The sequence below is a fragment of the Dermacentor andersoni genome, chromosome 1, assembly GCF_023375885.2.
Source record: "Dermacentor andersoni chromosome 1, qqDerAnde1_hic_scaffold, whole genome shotgun sequence".
NCBI classification, from domain to species: Eukaryota; Metazoa; Arthropoda; class Arachnida; order Ixodida; family Ixodidae; genus Dermacentor; species Dermacentor andersoni.
The window spans coordinates 242,196,331-242,216,630 of record NC_092814.1 but is presented as its reverse complement, the minus strand read 5'-3'; the positions used below and the strand labels follow the sequence as shown (position 1 = coordinate 242,216,630).

The window sequence follows — 20,300 nt, the reverse complement described above, 5'->3', positions numbered from 1 at the left end:
GCGTTCAAGAATTCGTTGGCAGCATCTTTGGCAGTTATTGGCAATGCAGATTGGCAATGCAAGGTTGGCAATGCAGTTATTATTCATGTATTTGATCCCCCGACAAACTCTATAAGGAGGAGGCCGAACTGCAACCTGAGCCCCACCCCCTCCCCACCCGAACGAAACTTCTGGCTACGCCACTGCACGGGGCGAGACTTGAAGGCAATACTCGGACTCAATCTAAAGAAAGCCTTCCACAGGGTCGAGCACACGGCCATCCTCGACAGAATCGCGCTACTCGGCCTTGGCGAACGACCGTATAAATATATCAGAAATTTTCTTACGGAAAGAACAGCCATAATCAGACTGGACGAAGAGGAGAGCAGCCAGGTTGACATGGGCAGCGCGGGCACACCGCAAGGGTCGTCGTGTCACCGATGCTCTTCAACAGGCACGTACTCAGAGGGGGGGGCGCCCCTCCCCACCCGAAATTAAGCGGCATATCCCCCCCCTGCCCCCTATCCGCTCACCACCCTCCCACACATTTCTAAAGCGCTGACAAATCAAGCTACTCGGCGGTCAACATTTTGCAGCCTTTTACATCGAAAGCAGTGTATGACTAACTTCCGTAGATTTTTTTCGGCGTCCATTAACAGAAAAAATCCTCATGTGGGCCGATCCTGGTTAGTGCAAAAAGGGTCCAAGATCAATGCCACATACCCCTGTGGACTCGGGAACCTATAACGCGCCCTTCGGAATCTTCGGGATGGGCGCACGTATGGGGAGCACTTAACGCCTGCTTCACCTCCGCCGCGGGTGGGCCCGGTAATGCAATATCTTCGGCATCGGCCTACGTATGGGGTGTTGTTAATGCCTGCTTCACCTCCACGGCGGGTCGGCCTCCATTGCACTACCTTCGGGATGGATCCACGTATGGCGAGCGCTTAACGCCTGCTTCACCTCCGGCGTGGGTGGGCCCGGTATTGCAATATCTTCGTGATCGGCCTACGTATGGGGAGTTTTTAATGCCTGCTTCACCTCCGCCGGGGGTCGGCCCGGTGTTGCACTCTCTTCGGGAGCGGTCCACGTATGGGGAGTGCTTAACGCTTGCTTCACCTTTGCCACGGGTCGGCCCGATATTGCACTATCTTCAGGCCGACCCGCAGCGGATGTGAAACACTTTGCTTTTCGTTTGAGAGCGTTGACTGTCAGCTTTCACTGCCATTCCATCTTCACAGAGTAGAATAGTTGTCAATATTTTCACTCCTTCTGGATGGCGGTAGTTATCGGCATCTTCTGGGGTGTGGAGGCCAGTTTTCTCATCGATTCGGTGCCCGCGCGATTAACTCAAGATCAATTCAGTTGTCACCATCTATTGCAGCAGGCAGGGCGTAGTTTATTGTTTAAATTATAGTATTTTATTTATAATGCCCAACACATTTTTTATTTCACCATCTATTCAACGATTACGCGCAACGCTGTTGCTTCGTTAGTTCAACCTTCTTTGTTTAGACTGGTCCAAGGGCCAGGAAAGGGATTCGGTTCATAGTCAGCTGGTCTGTATGCTTGTGGAACGAGTTGTGGCTGGAGAAAACGACAATTGCGTTTAACTTTTCCTTTTGCTTCATTATTTCCTCGAGTGACGGCTCGCCGCGACGCTGGCAGATCCTCGGAAGCATATACCCGCGATGGGTTAGATAAGGCGGAAAATAAAATATTGCGAAACAGCGTCTAACTTCAGACATTGCAATAACCGTTCAAACCATGAGCAATATGACTGCCACCTGTTACCTCGTCTGGTTTTTCCCTAATTGTACAGCACTTTTCGAGCAAAATTGGCAACTGGAAACAAGAGTCGCAAGGAGATGAGAAATTAGGCGATATACTAAGGGAGAGAGCCAAGGTGACAGGCAAACAGGGAGGAAAAGCGAAAACTGTCTGTAAAAATATTTATTAATCAACATGTTTTTATTTAAAAAGGAAGTAGAGAAAGCGCCGCCGGATGTGGAGAATATAATTCCGTGTGTTTTGAATGACACTTCTACAGTTATCAACCGAGCCGCCTGACGTAGCCTTCCCTGAAGCCTTCCCTGTTGAGCTAATGGGGGTGTTTTTCTAACCTTCCGTGGTGGGCGCAGTGCGTCTAGAACCGCAGCGTCCTGCTCTCTACGCGGTTTTACGGGACTCGTGACCACGTATCGTTACATAACTTCCCAAATAACAACACGAGTAGATTTTGGCACTTGGTAGAGCAGTAAACGAGAGATCCAAAAGAACTGTGATTGTTGCAAAAATATTCATTTCTCTGTAATTCTTTCGGAGCTAATTCAAAAAACGCTACTAGAAATCTTTATTTTGCACTTTCGCTCTTGTTAACTTGTTAACTTGTTATTGGCAAGGTTCTTCCTGTCCATCTTTCATGCGCGAGTCCATTGATGTGGTTCGCTGTTTGCCAAGTAAAGAAGAGGTGTATCTCACAGGCGTACCTGTGGATACACGTTATTTCAATTCTCTTTTGCGTCTTTACTGGTATTTATGGCGAATGGTGGGATTATTCACATTTGTACTAGTAAAGCTACCCTCCCCCTCATTTGCATAGAAAAGTTACCTAGAATCGGCCCCCCCCTCCTTCCCGAAAAAAAATCCTGCGTACGTGCCTGCTTTTCAACCTCGTCATGATCGGACTATCGGAAAAACTGGAGCGAATAGAAGGCATTAATCACACCGTTTATGCAGACTATTGTTCAGCGTTACAGACGTCCCGATAAAAGTCTGAATTTGTAATTCAGACAGCTAAGCGTTCCCCATCTCTAGTCCTTGTTGGAACAGCGAGTGCACACGAGTTTATAGAAGGAAAGCTGCTTGGAAAAAACTTCTACATAATCAGAGCCCACAAAATTGGAAAGATTATCAATTTAGTTCGGCAACCTTCAAACGTACTATTAAACATGCAAAAGATGAGTACGATAAAAACCATTTTGATTATCTATCCAAATCCAAAAACAAACGTGCTTTATTTAATTACCTTCGTTTTAGAAACAAACTCCCAATGAGCATTAATGAAGACTCAAGCGTCTATACCACACAGGAAATGTAGGAGTCCTTAGAACTACTGGCTAAAGGACTGGAGAGCCGGTTCGCAACGCGCCTTCAAACTTCTGTTTTTTCTCCTGCATTCTCGGGCTACAAGGTGATATCCCATTCGGAAGTAGCAAAGGTTATGTTACAGTTGCCAATTACAGCGCCTGGCCCGGACGGCATAACAAATGCAATGTTAAAGATTTTCTTTCAAGAAGCTCCACGTGAGCTTCTGAAGTTGCTAAACTACTCTGTTAGTAACGCATGGATTCCACAAGAATGGAAGATCGCCAAAATTATTCCGTTACTTAAAAAACAAGGGGTAGGGTATACTATCGACAACATCAGACCAATTGCGTTGACATCAAACATAGGGAAACTTATTGAAAGAGTGCTTCTCGGACATATAATAGAGTTTATTGACGACAATCGATTGTTGAGTCCGTGTCAAATTGGATTTCGATCTGGCTATTCAATATGGCACGCGCACGTAGACCTTGAAAGTCGCATTAACATCGCCAGACAGAAAAAACAATGCGCGGCTCTAGTTACCTTAGATATATGTAAAGCCTATGACAGCATTGAACATACAATTTTAACGAATCGGTTACAGAGCCATTGCTTTCCAGGCTATATTGCAGCATGGGTGCATGAATTTTTAAAAGACAGGGAGTTCTATTGCTTTCGAAGCGGCTATTCTTCCAGTAAATATAAGCAAACAAGAGGTGTGCCTCAGGGATCGGTACTTTCACCAGTATTATTTAATATTTTACTGAGCAGAATCCCCGTTCACCCAGGTGTCAGTACATACGTTTATGCTGATGACATTGCCTTTTTTTGGTATGGCTAGCGACATATACTCTCTTTACGAAATACTGCAGTCGTATCTAAGGGAACTGGAAGGCTGGCTGGATAGCTTACAATTAAACCTGAATGCTAATAAGTGTGCTATCCTTGTTTTTCCCGTTAAAGACCCAGTATACATATCGCTTAACTATCATCTCGAAGATATCCCACAAGTAGAGTCACTAAAATACCTTGGAGGTATTTACAACGGAAATCTCAACTGGCGGCCGCATATTGAATATATTGCGACAGAAGGAGCTCGTTCAATGGGCATATTGCGCAAGTTGAGCAACCGAAGAACAGGTATGCGAAGAAAATCCCTCTTGATGGTATATAAGATGTATGTTCGTCCGGTGTTAGAATTTGTATGCGTATTATTCTCAGGTGTTCCAGCATACAAGCTTCGGCCGCTAGTTTTGTTGGAACGAGAGGCGCTACGTCTGTGCTTAGGCCTCCCAAAATACGTTTCGAATGCCGTATTATATCTGGAGGCAAGAATCCCACCCATATTATGCCGATTTCACCTTCTGTTCAGACTTTCTTAAGGCTGTATGAATCCCCATTAAACCGCCTTCAAATTATTTTCCTCTCTGACCCAGAATTATTTTTTCCTATTCATTGGCCCAGATTTCATAGACCACAGATTATATTTGTGCAAACATTACTTGAACCACTAAATGTGCAAATTCGCGAAGTGCTTCATGATAATACGCATTCAAATTACCCAGAGATCAGGTTCGATGACATTTTCCCAAACCACGCTAAACTACTCCCTTACGGCATTTTAAACGCAGTGTTGCAAGACCACCTAAGCACCCTAGAAACAAACGTTATCATTGCAACAGATGCCTCACAGTGCGAGGAAAAAGCTGGCATTGAAATATTTTGTCCTGCACTCGACTGGTCTTTTTCTTTAAGGTTGCCTGATTTTGTGCCTATTTTTCTGGCCGAGTTGTTAGCAGTAATCCTAGCTTTACGTAAATTAGACCCAATGATTACAGCGGCTGCAATTCTGACTGACTCCCTTTCTGTATGCTCTTGCCTTACCGCTGCTAATGAGTCACCCATGCTAAAACTCTTCCACTTACTAGTCCCAGCCCATGTGCAATGTGTTCATTTGATTTGGGTGCCAGGGCATAAAGGTTTGTTTTTTAATGAAACTGCTGATTCACTGGCAAATGCATCACTATCCGGCCCTGTTCTTCCTATCCTACCAGTGACAGCACAGATCACGGCGGCAAGATTTCGGATGCGATCAATAAGATTAGCCTTATCAAACCCACATTTGACTGCTTCTACAGAGTATAAGCACCTGGCATTTCCCTGGCATAGCGAATCCTGTGACACAAAGATGCTTGAGGTCTGCCTCACCAAATTACGCTGCCGCATACCCTCGCTGAATTTCTATTTACACAGGTCGGGTTTGGTTCCCTCCCCCTCTGTTCTTTTTGTAATGAGGAAGAGATGATACACCACTTTCTTCTATCTTGTCGCCTCTTTACTGCGGTGAGAAAAAGATGGTTGGAAATACCTTTTCGAAGAATTGGCCTGGACTTGACAGAACCTGCAATTATTTCGTTCGGAGCGTCCACTTTGGGATTCAGCCACAGGGATGCATGCTTCGCTGTCCGAACATTCCTTACGGAATCTAAAGGAATGCCCTGCTATATTCCTTTCTTTTTGTTTTACTTTTAAATTAATTATTACTCATTCAATATGACCTTCCTGGTCTTATTTAACAGGTAATTCTGCGCTATTCAATGCTATTTCAATAGCTATTAGGAAATTTATGCTCCATAATAATTTCGAATAATCCACCAATTTCTTGGCCAATCCCCCATCGTGGGTAGGAGCCACACGCACCACAGGCTACAACAACAACAACAGACTGGTCACGTACCACGACATACTGACACACTACACGAAACAAAGAGAAGCATACCCACAACTATAGTGTACTAGACCCACAACCCCACAAACAATTCGACAGGTCTCAATAAACAGATTGGAGAAGGTTGCAAACCAGAACGTTCCGAAGCCCAGTACACTTAAACAGAATAAATTCAACACAATACCCAGACGCGAGCTGCAAGCTGTGCAAGCACGAACAAGCAGACATGGCACACATCTTACGGAAGTGCACACAGATCAGATCACTATATGTAGAGGACAAGATAGAACCGAACCTTCTCGAGGAGCGATGGCTAAGCGCTCTGACTAGCTCGGAACTACACGACCAATTATGGGCTATCCAGCGGGCCCGGGCAGCGGTGGAAAGGCTATGCGTCACCGCACATAATGCCCGGGTGCGTATACGTGCCTGCTCTTCAACCTCGTCATGATCGGACCATCGGAAAAACTGGAGCGAATAGAAGGCATTAATCACACCGTTTATGCCGACGACATTACGATTTGCACCACGAAGGACGCAAGCGAGGGCGATATGGAGACTTCAAGGGGCGGTGGAGGCAATCGAAAATCATCTGGAGGTTGCAACCTCGCAATCCTACCGTGCCATCGTAAACTGTGCTTGTCTTCTTGAGATGTATCCAACAGAATGAGACGGCAATTGGCCGGTCGTGTAGTGCCGGGCTGGCAACCTCGCAGGTAATTTTCCCATTAAAGTTTTTGCCGTCCGTCCGTACACTTACCAGCCGGACACCGTTTGAAATTCCCTCCAAAACTAATGCACCAATCGCATTTTGCCTCAGTTTTCTTGTCTCTACAGCGGTTTTTCGTTAAGATCTTGGCAACACTGTTGATACCGCAGTGACGCTTGTGACGAATGTGTCTGCGGTTGCTCGTTCACTTACTCGTTCACTTTTGCTTTGCGTGGCTATCTTGTTTGGCTGCAAATGCAGAGTTGTGAGTGAAAGCAGCTGCTGAAATGTGAAATCGCCGTTACCGCTATCATGTGAGCCTCTTTCACATTTGTTACTCCCGTTCGGATGCAGGCATTTAAGCCTAAGTTATATTTTTCGGGAGCGCATCCACGTATCTCATTCATAACACCCGTTTTTTCTTTTCGCAAGTAATGCGTAATAATGGTCGGTCACAAATTTAGCTGCTGGACACGACCAGTTCAAAACAAACCGTTAGTATTTCTTTTACACCAAGGTTTCCCGACCGATATCGTTCGTGCTCCTGGCTTGCAGATATTGCAGAATGGTGACGGCAGATATGTCGGTAGATTGTATGTGACGGTAGATTGGTTCGTGAAGATGGGTACGTGTCCAAGGGCGTGTGCCATCTGTGGCACTTCACTCCGCTGCTGGTGGTTTTGGTCTGCATCCAAAGGAATAATCAAGAGCGTCTCGGCGTTATTACGGTGCTTTCTCCGCGCGCGCTGGATGTTTCTTGCAGATACTTGCGGATGTCCGAGAACCTCGCACTACTAGCATTGGCTGTTGCTTTGAATAAAGTGCGACAGCGTCGGTGCGCGTCACGTTCGCTTGAGCGCAACCAGATTGTAGGTACTGGTCTCGCATAGTCGTAGACCTTCCGAAAAACTCTGTAGTTGTGTGTGCCCCGTGCCTGCAATCCTACCCTGCCATCGTAAACTGTGCTTGCCTTCTTGAGATGTACCCAACAGAATGAGACGGCAATTGGCCGGTCGTGTCATTCTGTTCTTTATTCTTTTCTAGGCGACTTGCGTGGTTGCCTGCGTCTAACAGTAGGCGGCTTATCACTGCGTTATTTGCTTTCGCACCGCTTCGTTTGTCTGTAGAGGTTCAGGGCGTGCATTTGGAGCAAATTCCTGTCGCATGGTTGTAGTTGGGTGTATCTGCCTTTTGTAGTTAATGTATGGTAGTTTTAATAGTAAAGCAAAATGGCTTGTTGTGGGCCTGCATAAGTACAAAACCGCACCCCGAAAGCTATGTGTACAACTAACACACTTGATCGTGTTCACTTATTCTTGTTGGAAATAGACGTGGTCCATTCCTCACAAATATTATTTATGTGTGTTAGATCTATACACGTCTTGTTATTTGATGTCTTTGATCCAAGATAAAACTGTGAGGTGTATAAAATGTTGACCTGTGTTGTGTAGACTACCAAGGGGCACAGGTATTTCTCGCGAGTTTCAGCATGCAGAAGCAGATTTATCCATTGTGTAGATGTGACTGCTTCTTTCTTCTATATGCTGAGCTGTGTTATAGGGTTTGTACTCGCCAAGTAAGCCAGTTAAGGCATAATCGGGTACAGCACGTTTATAACTGCTAGAGTGCTTCAGTCTGGTCGCTAAATACAAGCTTTCAAATATTAATCATGAAACCAAGCAGCACAACTCATCGCCATGGTAAGGTGCCGTTGAAGTTAAACATTGTTTTAGACGAGTTGAACTTCTACTACCTATACTAATAGAAGCTTATATGTTGGTCTATTTTCACTATTGCCAACAATAAAAAGGCTGTTTAGCATTGGGATGACTACATGTTTGCTGCTTAATTCAATATGTTTGCTTCATGTGTGTGTTTATTGCTCCATAAATGTGCTGCCTCATGCGTGTTTATGTGTCAGCTGACATGTATAATCAGACCTGGTTTGATTACTCATAAATTCTTTTATTCAGAGTTCCAAAGAGGTTCATTAGTGTAAGCTTTATTCATCTGTCCCTAAAAAGATACATAGCTACACATTTTGGCCTATTCACAGCCCCCCTCATGGTGTGCAATTTCCTTCATGGTTACAAGTAAGGATGTGGCTTGTAGTAGCCAATAAGCATGGTAAATATAGGTACAAGCCAGGTCACAGATGTTTTTTGCATTTGGTTCTTCTGCTGTGACACTGGTACAGTGTTATATGGGACACATTCTACTATGGTTACTCTTCTCACAGGTAGAGCAGTTATGGTGGTTTCCTTACCTGAATTTTTTTGGCTTGCCATGGTCATGTTGCAGTAAACACACCCACCAAGGTTCCAATATAGATTCAATGTTTGGTAATTGTGCTTGCTGTGAGATGACATGAGCGGCTATCTAATCAATGGCATTTTAGATCATAAGCATTTTTGGCTTGTTATCTTTGCCTAATACTGGCATATTTTACTGCACTATTTACCAGTGATAAGTGTGATGTGTAGCATTGTGTGGAGTTGTAGATGTAAAATACAGTTGTGTATGTTTTCCTCCATACAAATTGTGTTATTCATGGAGTGTTAGATAAATGGATTTGTTATTTCTAAATAGAGCCTTGTAAAGCTTGAAAGCATAGCCTTCAAGGTTTGCAAGGCACAACACCAAGCAGTAAGTAAAATGCTGCAGACACATGGAGTGAGCAAGGATGTCTTTGTCTACTGCTTTTTGTTTTTTTTTTTTTGCACTGTCAAATAAAATACAGCAAAGCAAAAAAAAAAAAAAGGTGGGGGGGGATGGGGAAGGGGCGAGCACATCAAGCTGAAATGTAGGTACTTCTCCTCCTGTTTTGAGACTGCTGCTGTTGCTTTCAGTGTCAATGACCGAGAATGCCGCTCCTTCCTTTTTTGATTGTCATACTTCAAGATAAGATGGGCAGCAACAGCCATTTGGCGGATGAGTGTTTTCGTGCGACACATGCGATGAGGAAATAGCTCTGACTGTAGCGTTCTGAGAATTGCTTGTTCTGACTCCTCGTGTGTATTCATGTTTCTGACTTGTAAGGATAGTTTATCCAATGTATTAGGTGTGTTCTGTGCAGTTAACATAGTCACCATTGTGATAAATATGCCATATTTACACGAGTATAATGTGACTACAAAAATAGTGCGAGGGGAGAGTTGGCACCTTTAAGAAAAAGAAGAAAAAAATTAGTATTATGGATATAATGCGAGCTCAGGACTTCTAAGGGCAGCCATAGTCGAGAGGGCAAAAAAAAAGGACATTCTCAAAATTATTTATGAAAAAAAAAACTCATTATAATAGTGTGAATACGGTAGTTTCTAGTGCACACACTTGCCTTTTGATTGCATTGCCTTTAATTGTGTGGTATTCAAAATAATTGCATTGGGAACCTTGAGGCAGTATTAGTAATTGCACAGACTACCATTCTTTTCTTGCTCAACTTCCATGGTAGCATTGTAACCATTAAATGAAAATTGGTAAATTTCCCTCTTCCTCTGTGTGGCAGAAATCATTGGGTCAGGCTCATTTTTCCTTTCTAACCATGATGCTACCTGCTGTTTTTATTATTAGTGTGAAGGGCAGCCTTATTAGCCACACTAAGTTGCAAGCAAAATATTTGCAGGTCTGTTTAAGCTATGTATAAGATTTATTATACACATGTAAACAGCATGGACCTGCATTTAGAAAAGTCCTTAAGGCAATTTCTGTCGAGCAGGTAAGAATTTCAGGGGCCTTGGCTGGCAGGTGCATAGAAGTTGAGATTGGTGAGAATGTGTGCATAGAAAAAGTATTTGTCAGCATGGAACTCCTTGGAAGACGTGCTACGGAATAAAATACATGAACAGTTGATATCATAAAAGGGTTTAGAAAGTTCTTGGTGGTTGACCAGCATGCTTAGACCAAAGTTGAATGCTCAAGCTCTCCAGATCGAATGATCTAAACATATGCTGCGACATTGCTAATGACATAAAAAAACTAGTGCGCTACAGTAGGTAGTGGCACTGTCTGTGCAGTTCTCAGAATTTTAATTTGAGGGCAGCATGCTTACACAAGCTAGAGACAAATTCCAAGACTAAGGCAGTAGACAATGTATATGGGAGTGACTATGTTTAGGTGTGAGATGGGCCGTTGTGGTCACACCACACTTTGTGTGCTGTGCTTGCGATAAAGGCTGTGTGAGTCATCTTTAGTTGAAGCAGTGCACACAAGACATGACAGAAAAAAGGAAGACAACACTGTGTGTCTTCTTTTGTCTTATCATAGTGTGACTCGTCTGAGAGACACTGCGCAATTGAGTGGTAGGGGATTCCATTGAAGAGGCTAGTGACAAGGGGCTTTGGTGCACAGTGCTACATTTTATCCTGCAGTTGACACAGTAGGTGTCTGGCTTGTCAGAGTGTCTGGATGAGCTCTCAGTTGTAACACTGTGAGTGGGTGCTTAAGAGAAAGCAGTGTGGGGATGCGGCAGCCATTTATTTGAAGACACAGAAGTGGGTGTTGTGGGTGTGGAAGTGCTGGCTGACGGCGCGCTAGGCAATGTACAAGTGATCAAAGAGATTGGCTGCACTGGTTTGGCATGGCTGGTTCACTCATTGAATGCACAGGCACGACAGCTGACCTGTGGAAAGCGTACGCAAGCGTAGGCACTTAAGCAGCTTTTTCATGCTCATGGTTATCATTTGAGAAGTGCTGCTGGGTTGACATAGCAGTCTCTGCAGTCTGAGACCTTCTGGCAGACTGCCAATATCATGGCCTAGGCCACGATATTGGCACGGCCTGATATTGGCACAGCCTGGACAATCGCATGAGGCGAAACTGAATGTCGGATTTTCGAAAATGTATAAGATAGTGGCCCAGGTGCAGCAGCTGGCCCTGATGTGTTAGTGGTTGGATCAAATAGAATGAATATCTGAACCATAGGTGTGTTGCAGAGGCTTAGTGCACCTATAGAAGAAGCAGCCTGAGTGGAGAATGCAAGCATGTGGAAGGTGACTCTGCAGAGAGCAAGCACAGCAGCTTTGAGGTGATCATATAGGTGAGGGCTAAGCAGGAAAAAGCTTAAGTGCCTTACTGGATAAGGTGGTAATACATAAATGAAGGCCTTATACCTAAACTCCTTGATTGTGCTATTGAGCTTGAGGGGTGCCTCAAGCTCTGTTAACTAACCTAGATTCCTTGTTGCTGAAATTACGGGAGTGGCAGCTCAAAGTGGGGCTCCAACAAATTGATCGTGGCAATGGTTAGCTGAGGAGAATGCTGGCACCCATCTGATAGGCTGCAGCCTTCTTCTTGGGGGCCCTTCCCTGGCGCACTTCAGATTGCTGAAGTGGCTGACCGCTACAGCCTTTACTGAAGGCAATCGACGTGATGATGAGCTAATGGCAAGAATGGCTGTAAGCAGCCCTGGCAAAGCTTGAATGTTGACTAGCACCCACGTCACACATGCTGCTAACCTGTGCATATAATAAGAGGTCCATTGTTTTTGATGTACAGTTGCAGTGGAATATAAATTTTACAAAGCTCAAAGTTATTGCCGTGAGAGAAGCTAAAATGTAGAAAGCACATAATGTGTTAATACTACATGTAAAGAAGTACGAATCCACAAGAAATGAAGTGGGATACTTCTGAAAATTTAGTTTTCTCATTTCTGTTTCTCCACCGTAATGTGAGCTTAGGAAAGCTAGTTTCCATGCCATGCAGTAACCTTTCTTATGCACTAATTCAGGCAAGCTAATGTTGGGAGCATAAAAGAATTAATTGAATAGATGAAATGTTTTTTGCAAATCAGCTGCCTTGCTCGCTGAAGCAATGCTCCCACAATATTAATTTTGGCTCAATCCTATTTTAATTTGTGGTTTCTTTCATACTGAAAAGCTGTTAAATTTGAAACATGATGAGGAAGGATAGGATAGGATAGGAGGAAGGAGAAGGATAGTTATATATATATATATATAGAAATAACTATATATATAGAATAAATATATATATAGAAAGTAACTTCCACAAGAGCATGTACTAGGTGCTCCTGAAGCAGTTGAGGGCATAAATGTGGCTAGCTTGTCTTCTTCGATTTTGAAGCAATGATTTACCTATGCAAGCTGAGTCACTTATGCATTCTGTAAGCCTTAACTTCAAAAAAAAAAAAAAATGCACACCAATGAATGTTCATGTAAGGGCTTATAAATTTTTTTTCAACCCTTGAAAGCATGTCAAAAGTTGACCTTGTTTTCTTGCGTACCCAATTAGAAAGACTAGTCAGTGAAAGTACTTGTGAAAATAGAAATATGTCGATAGCCATTCTTTACCAGAAAAAGAAAAGCTCTACAAGCAGCATGAGGAGGTGGGTTGTACAAGCTCAAATTGACATGCAAGATGTGGAACAGGCAACCACCCTGCAGCATTTACTTCTTGATGCGATAGCAGTAAAAGAATGAGTTGTGTTGACAATTTTTAAATCCCACTAATCATCATTATTAACCTTTAAATAGATAACCTTGTGGGAAAGAACCATGCAACAAGGGAATATGAACTGGTGTTAGTAACCAGGAGTCAGTGTCTCTGCTGCTGCTATTTAAATCAGTGGGAGCAGCTTAGGTTATATACAGGAGGAAATATGTGCCTTCTTGTTACCAACAGTGTATGTGCTAAAGTGCCCTTTAGAACATATTTTCTTTTTGCTGTTCTTTTATGAACCTGTCCACTTCTTCATTGTGATCCTGTAGTTTTGTTTACTTTTTGTGATTACTGTTATTTGCCTTAAAGGTGCTACACATCATAACCATGGAGCAAATTAAATTATACAGCATTTGTGCAGTGCATAACCACTATACATTGGCAGACATTTGAACACCACAGATCCTTTATCCACAGTACATATTGTGGAAAAGACAATCCCAGGGGATCTTCACGAAGAATGCATGAAGAAAAATCAATGTGGTAGTGCACAGATACTATCACATCAAATGGCTTTGTAGGGCTAAGTAAGGAGCTGGGTAATCTTAATGATTACTAAAATTTACTGCGGTGGTAAAAAAGTAACCTATGTGAAACTAATTGTATGCATACTATTTCTTAAAATTGCTTGTGTGCAATGATAAATTAAAGTTTCGGTGATTGTCAAGTTTGGTTAGTGTCAAATACATAAAATGTACAGCCAGTCACTTAAACCTGTGTTGCAGTTTTCTGACTGAGCAGTTGATAATCAAAGCTGTGAAATTCTTTCTGTGAAAAGCTCATCATTACAATGTGCATTCCGCTTTTTCTGATCATTATTGCCACAATATTGTAAGTGTGTCAACCACAGTCGCCAAGACCTGTGCGAGAGCTTAATTATGTGTTGAGTGTTCAGATATAAGACATTTACACATGTGCGTATGGTTTGTGAAAGGTAATGTTTCCTCTATGAATTATGTTTCTTGTTTGTAGTGTGGAGCAACACATTTTGACAGAGGTTTACTCACTGTCAACTTCTGCTACCCTTCCTTGCCTCAGATGATTATCTTTCTAAAAAGGTGAGAAGCGATCCAAAAATCAACAAAACATGAAAGCTTAATTGATGTTGCTTGTTTCTTATGCTCACCTTGTTTATATTATTGTGGAACTTCGTTTCTGTTTTCCTGAAGTTAAACTTAAGTGGAAGGTCTGGACAAAGTTCATTGAACTGCTGTTTCACTGCAGGTGTGTGTGCTTGCATACGCACGTGTGTGTGTGTGTGTGTGGAGGGGGGGGAGCATGAAGAGGGGTTCAATGGGTCAGCTTGTAGTTGAAACAAAACGAAGGCACAGTAAAATATTTTTGAATAGTTACAGTTTACATAAGGTTATAACTGTAACTCTTAGGCAATGCTTCATTGTACCGTTGTTTTATTACAAATATGTGCGTGTGAAAAGAAGTGGGGTATGCTAGACATGAGAATGCTTGCTAGAACTGCCTTTTAACTGCAGCAAAAAGTGCAAAACATCTTATGTTGGTTGTAGAGGTGCCAAGAGCAGTGAAGTTGAAGTTTGGAGTAGCCAGCTGGCTGGTGTACTCCCTTCTGTAGTTTATGGCATAAATACTGCCAGATCTGTGCCTTGAAAACGTCTAGTGTAATGCCTGCATTTTCACAGAATGTTTGAAGCTCACCGCTAAATTCAGAAGGGGTGCTAACAGTTGCAAGGCTAGGCAATGTGTACAGTATAGTTGACAGAATGAACGCATAAATAGTATACAAACAAAATTACTTCCACCATTTCTTATACTTTGCCTGGCAAGAGCGCCTAATGTTATGCTCTAAGCAGACATTTATTGAAGAAAGATTAGCCTTTAGTCTTTCACGCCAAATCGGATCTGTAAACTAGTGCTGGAACACAGTAAACTCTTTAAAGACTAATAGCTGAAATCTGTGATAAACTTGACAGCTTGAGGACCTATATTACTGAGCTGTGTTAGTATGTCACATTTCAGCAATATCAAAAAGGAACTCTCTTACCATGACAGCAGGCTTGATAAGCCAGAAAACATGTAAAAACGAAAGACAGGTGGCAAACTGCATTGAGGTTTCTGTAGCAGCTCGCTATGGTGTCCGGTATTTTGACGGCATCTCATTGGGCCTAGTTAATCGGTTATTGGTAAAGATGGACAACATTGTATTTTAAGGAACCTAAGGACTGCACTTATTTTTACTAACTTTTACTGTGCCACAGTAGCCCAAACACGAGAAAATGCTTTGTAATCCATGATGTCACACTGACATACTGGCATTAGGGTACTTGCATGAAATTGAAAGAATGCGAATTTATCCTTCACTTTCTCTTCTAGGAATGAACCTGTTGTTACGAAACTAAAAAAAAAAAAAAAGAACAGCCGTGAAAGACTTCTTTATCAAGTCTAAATTGATCTAGTGCTTTTATTTAGTTTCCCTTGGAAGGAACCATGTGCAGTACCATAAACATTCCAATATTTAAAGGTTTTTGTGTTCCAAACACAGTGAATGGGAATGACAGGAAGTTGCACATATTAATTAGCTGACACAATATGATGTCATATGTGGCATGTTGCTTTTTATGCACTTGTCAAAGGCTGCTGAAAAAAACAAATGCCATATTGTTAGGGCAATTGGCTAAAAGGAGGCAAAGCATATGAGAGGAAAGCTCTGAGCCAGGCGTGAAACATTGAGGAATTCAGAGACACTCATGACATTATGTGTACTGCTTTCGTGCAAATTAGTAAAAATACAAAGCATTTCTATTATTTAGCATCTGCTGCTAGTTATTTGTGCTATGGCCAGTCTAGGTTTGCCAAAAGTTGCTATCTATATGGTCACATTAAAAAAAAAGCATTTTTAATTCCCAGAGATTGTCTTAATGATAGAAGCAAGTATAAATTTATTCCTTAAATGAGGAATTATATTTTTGATTTGATGCAGAAACTTGCAAGAGGATTACATGAGTTAACACAGAGTGGTTAAACATCATAAGTAGGCTTCCATGTCATGGGGCATAACACAAATTTGTGTACCTTAGCTGCTGCCAAGTATACTCTGTCCTTCAGAATTCATTTCTTTGCTACTAGCAGTGGGGCATTTGCACCTGACTTCTTTAGTGGCACAAGCATCGAGTGACACACTTGTTTCTTGCGCAGAACTTCCGGTTCACCTCCTGAGACGACCGAAGAGAAAATTCAAAATAAATCGAAAAAGATATATATAAAATAATATGGTACAAGATTCATAGGTTTCATTATAGATATGATATCAAAGCATAAGTTTAGTTACAAGTTGAGTTATTGAAGTGTCTGGAATAATTAGAATTAATTAGAAATCACTGATTACCGCACACCAAAGCACAGAATTGTAGACTTTAGAGACCTTCCACATGAGCACAACTTTGGTGAAATTCCTGCAAACCCAGAAGTAGAAAGCAGAAGTAATGATGTCATTAATGACATCGCACACAAGAAGGTGGCATGATATTTAACTGGCTAATTAATGCAAAACAGTTGCCTCCGAAGTCAGTTTGTGCATTGCATTCGACTAAAGTTAATGTAAAGAACACCAATGCCAAGGTGCGAGTGCCACTAAGAGACACCTAAGTCAAAGATTAGGGTCGCCTACCATTTTTGTTGGCCATGTAACTACAGGGAGCTTTTGCTGGAAAGTGGCACCGTCTCTACACCAAGTATTGTCACACAGCCTACTACTCACAGCCTTGTGCCCATTATTATCTAGTTTACACATTACCTACGAACTTCACCTTTCCTGGAGAAGTTTCCTGGAGAACTCACCAAAATGAAGTTGTTGCTTCTCCTTTCCCCTCTCGGGCTAGCTTGAGAGGAGCAGCTTGTTTCCATTCCCATGTTGGTTTTCACAGAACTCCTGTCCTCAGCAATACCATTGACTGATTAACCAGACTACCTTATCCTCTGCTCACTTTGGCCTTATTTTGCTCACTTGGCACCTATCCTGTTATTGTAATAGTGCACTGATTATCTGTTCTGTGCATTGCGCAACCTACCCAACTCCACTTCCTCTTGAATACTACCTACTTATGTTTGCTTTCTAATCTATGATGCTGCCTTCCTGTCTTTTTATCTTAGCATGTCATTTTCAGTTTCATCACCCGTTGTGTGCTCCTAAGGTTTATTTTTTTTTTTTCTTTCAAGTTGATTTGTTTTCCACAATGTTTCAACACCATAGGTTAGTGTTTACACATTGCACTGATTGTCTGACTTTCTTTTGGATACTGGTGAGCTGCTCATTATAACTTGAGAATGCCTGTCATGTGGGCTCTACCCATTTTCATGCATCTGAAGACTTCCTTCATAGATTCAAAAGGCCGATTGGCAGTCATGAACTCTAGTTTCCTTGCCAGGCTCTTGAACATTGTGATGGAATGTTGGGCCCAGGATCGCTTTAATGAATGACACAGCAGTCAAGGGCTTGTACACACAACAGTCTCTATATTCTGTTACACGTTAAGATGGCACACTACAAAGAATTGCGCCAACACATAAGGAACTATGGTTCCGAGTTCAAAACATCCAGGTGCACTTAAGCACCTGTAACTGTCCTACTCGCCCGAAGGATTGTCACTATGATCATTGTGGACAAGCAGCTATTTGTCCAGAGGTCTGCAGACCCCTTCTTGAAGTGGCTTGAACATTGATGTCCGCTCTTTTGACCATGTGCATGCACTGGTAGAGCACCTTGGTACTACTCAACCAAGGCAAGGCAGTAGGGCAGGCGGACAGCAGGCTGGCAAAATGCTAGGTCGCAGCTGTCAACTGGCAAGCGATTAGCCAGTTGCCTTGGCTTCATGAGTAGCAGTCCAGTAGCACATCGGACCATCCATTTCAAACAGCGGTCTGGACACCAGGTTGCTATGACAGCAAAGCACCTGGTCTGCAGGGCAGGCAGCAGTACACCAGGCTGCAATAACAGCTGGCCACCAGGTCCACAGGCCATGAGCTGTATTAGTCCGCTGGTACATTGGCCATCAGGTCCACACAGCAAGCAGGACACCCGGTACCCTATGGCTGTGAGCTCTGTAACCGCCAGTCAGTTAGCTGCTGTTACAGTTCTTGAGGGTCACTTCCTTGCACGGCACACAGCTTTCTTGTGGCCATGCGATCCTTCTTTCTGCGGCGACACAATCAACATCATCACAAACATTGTTTTAGTTTTCTGCATATTAATCATCAATCCTCAGACTTTGCTGGTTGTAGTTCTCAATCATTTGATGCAAGTCATAATCATTGTTTACACTCCATCTTGTTCACCCAGCAACTTCCATTTAGATGTGCCACCATTATACATAAATCACTGCTCATACAGCTTTTTTAGCTCATCTGCATTCCCTTGTAGGCTGTACGTTTGCTTGTAGTTTATTCTAAAGGGGAGCTTTGCTACAAAATTGGCCTTTATTTAAGACCAGATAGCATGACAACAAGCACTATTGGATGCTCCTGGCGTGCAGGTATAAAGTGGCCTGTTTTAACATTGAAGTAAAAAATAGGCTCTGTCTTGAAGCAGCTCTCGATGCCAAGCGATCTTGTGTAAAACTGTTATAGTAGTGCAAGAGCTACGGTGATGCATCACCTTTATCCCTGTTTCTGTCCAGCCTGGATGAATGTTGTCTTTTTCAAGTGTCTACTTTAAATGGGAATGGTGGGGTTGTTTGGACTTGTTTGCATTGGCCTGTGCATGATAGGCCCTTGTTGTGGACATCCGTGAGAGTCATAATGGGGTGTGCATCTTTTGGAACAGGATGTGAAAGGCACAGCTGGCGGGTGCCACCTGGAGCATGGCTCCTGGCGGCTGAGCCATGCTTCTGGAAAGCCTGAGTGCCGTGTCTCCCTGGTGCCATGCCAGCCAACTCAGCATCCGGCGCTGCATGCTCGGGGCACTGGCCCTGGGCCTCTGCTCTCTACTCTTGTCTGTCTATGTCATCAACCACAACTCGTTCCGGGGTTTCCTGCGGTCACCCGTGCCACCACGCCCCACCTTCCAATGCCGCTCTCAGCTTGATGACAGTGGACCTCGCGAGCAAAGTGCTGCCAATGTACATGCCTCCAGTGCGCAGCTCCGCCTTGACCCTCGCGTACTGGTGTTTGTGGAAACACAATTCTCCAAGCTGGGCAAGCAGATCTGTGAGATCCTTGAGGGAAGCCGCTTCCGCTTCAAAGTGGAGACAACGGGCAAGACGCTGCCGGTGCTCACAAACCTGGACAAGGGCAAGTTTGCCGTGATTGTCTTTGAGAACTTTGAAAAATACCTCGCCATGCACAAGTGGAATAGGGAGCTCATTGACAAGTACTGCCGAGAGTACAGCGTCGGCATTATTGGCTTCATTCGACCACGCGAGGACACCTATACAGGTGCACAGCTCTCTGGTAAGTGAAAAAAACAGTAGAGTTTGAATACAGCTGCAATTTTAGTTCCTCTTAATGAAATGGATGTGTCCACGCATAATTTGGCATAGTCATGGATTGGCGTATCCACCTTAAAATTTTGCTATTGCTTTTGTGTTTTGCCTCCCTCGAGTTAACACATTTAAAATGTTTCTCCTGTATTGAATTTAATTTGGCATAGTAGTACTGTTTTCTGGAATGGTTCGCTGTACTGTTAATTGTATGCTTTGCAAGCTTATATCACTTCGACAGCCACTGAGAAAATGGGTTTTAAACTGTCTTCATCATTGTTGATACGACTAATTTCCTAGTTATCCATATCTTTTTGAAAATTTTCAGGGCCATGTCATGGTGAAGGCAGTCATATATACTTACGGTAATGTGCACATGCATGTGCATGTTTTTATTCTGCTAGCTCATGCTTATTGCCTTTATTTTTTCTTAAAGGGGTCCTGAACCACCCCTCGGGCTTGGTAAAAAAACACAGCCTGCGGGTAGCATACGGTGCTATGAACATCTCAGCCAAATTTAACAATTCAGAAAACATGAATCGCAGGAACATCGACATGATCAATAGCATCATACTTTTTAACAGCTATGACCACACTTGTCATCTGCCTCCCACCAATGCCAGCATATAATCACTCTTGCGCTCACCTACACCGTTCTCAGCATGCTTCCAGTGAATGACTACATCCTCACTGCAGATTGAAGAATTCTGATAAAAAATGTTCCACCGCGACTTCCGCATTAGCAGTTCATGATTAGACACTTTGACCGGTAAGCTTTTCATAGCACTAAAAAAAATGGGTACCATGAAAATTGGTTGTCAGTTCATTTAATCAAGAAGGGTGTTTGGATCAGTGCACTTCTTCGTATTGTTACTGTGTATATTTATTGATGCAA

General features: G+C 43.0%; 1 protein-coding gene across 3 annotated transcripts in view; it reads left to right on the top strand.

The window, feature by feature from the left end:
* The first annotated feature begins 6,680 nt into the window (after window positions 1-6,680).
* sfl (N-deacetylase and N-sulfotransferase sfl) overlaps window positions 6,681-20,300 on the top strand; it is an 85,791-nt gene continuing 72,171 nt past the window's right edge. For 2 of the 3 annotated variants that reach the window (XM_050196192.3, XM_055063565.2), the window contains exons 1-3: window positions 6,681-6,820; window positions 13,932-14,017; window positions 18,751-19,376. In XM_050196192.3, the coding sequence (XP_050052149.1) occupies window positions 18,809-19,376 (568 nt within the window). In that variant the 5' untranslated portion in view covers window positions 6,681-6,820; window positions 13,932-14,017; window positions 18,751-18,808. The remainder of the gene's footprint in view (window positions 6,821-13,931; window positions 14,018-18,750; window positions 19,377-20,300) is intronic. The other variant, XM_055063564.2, reaches the window with a different exon arrangement.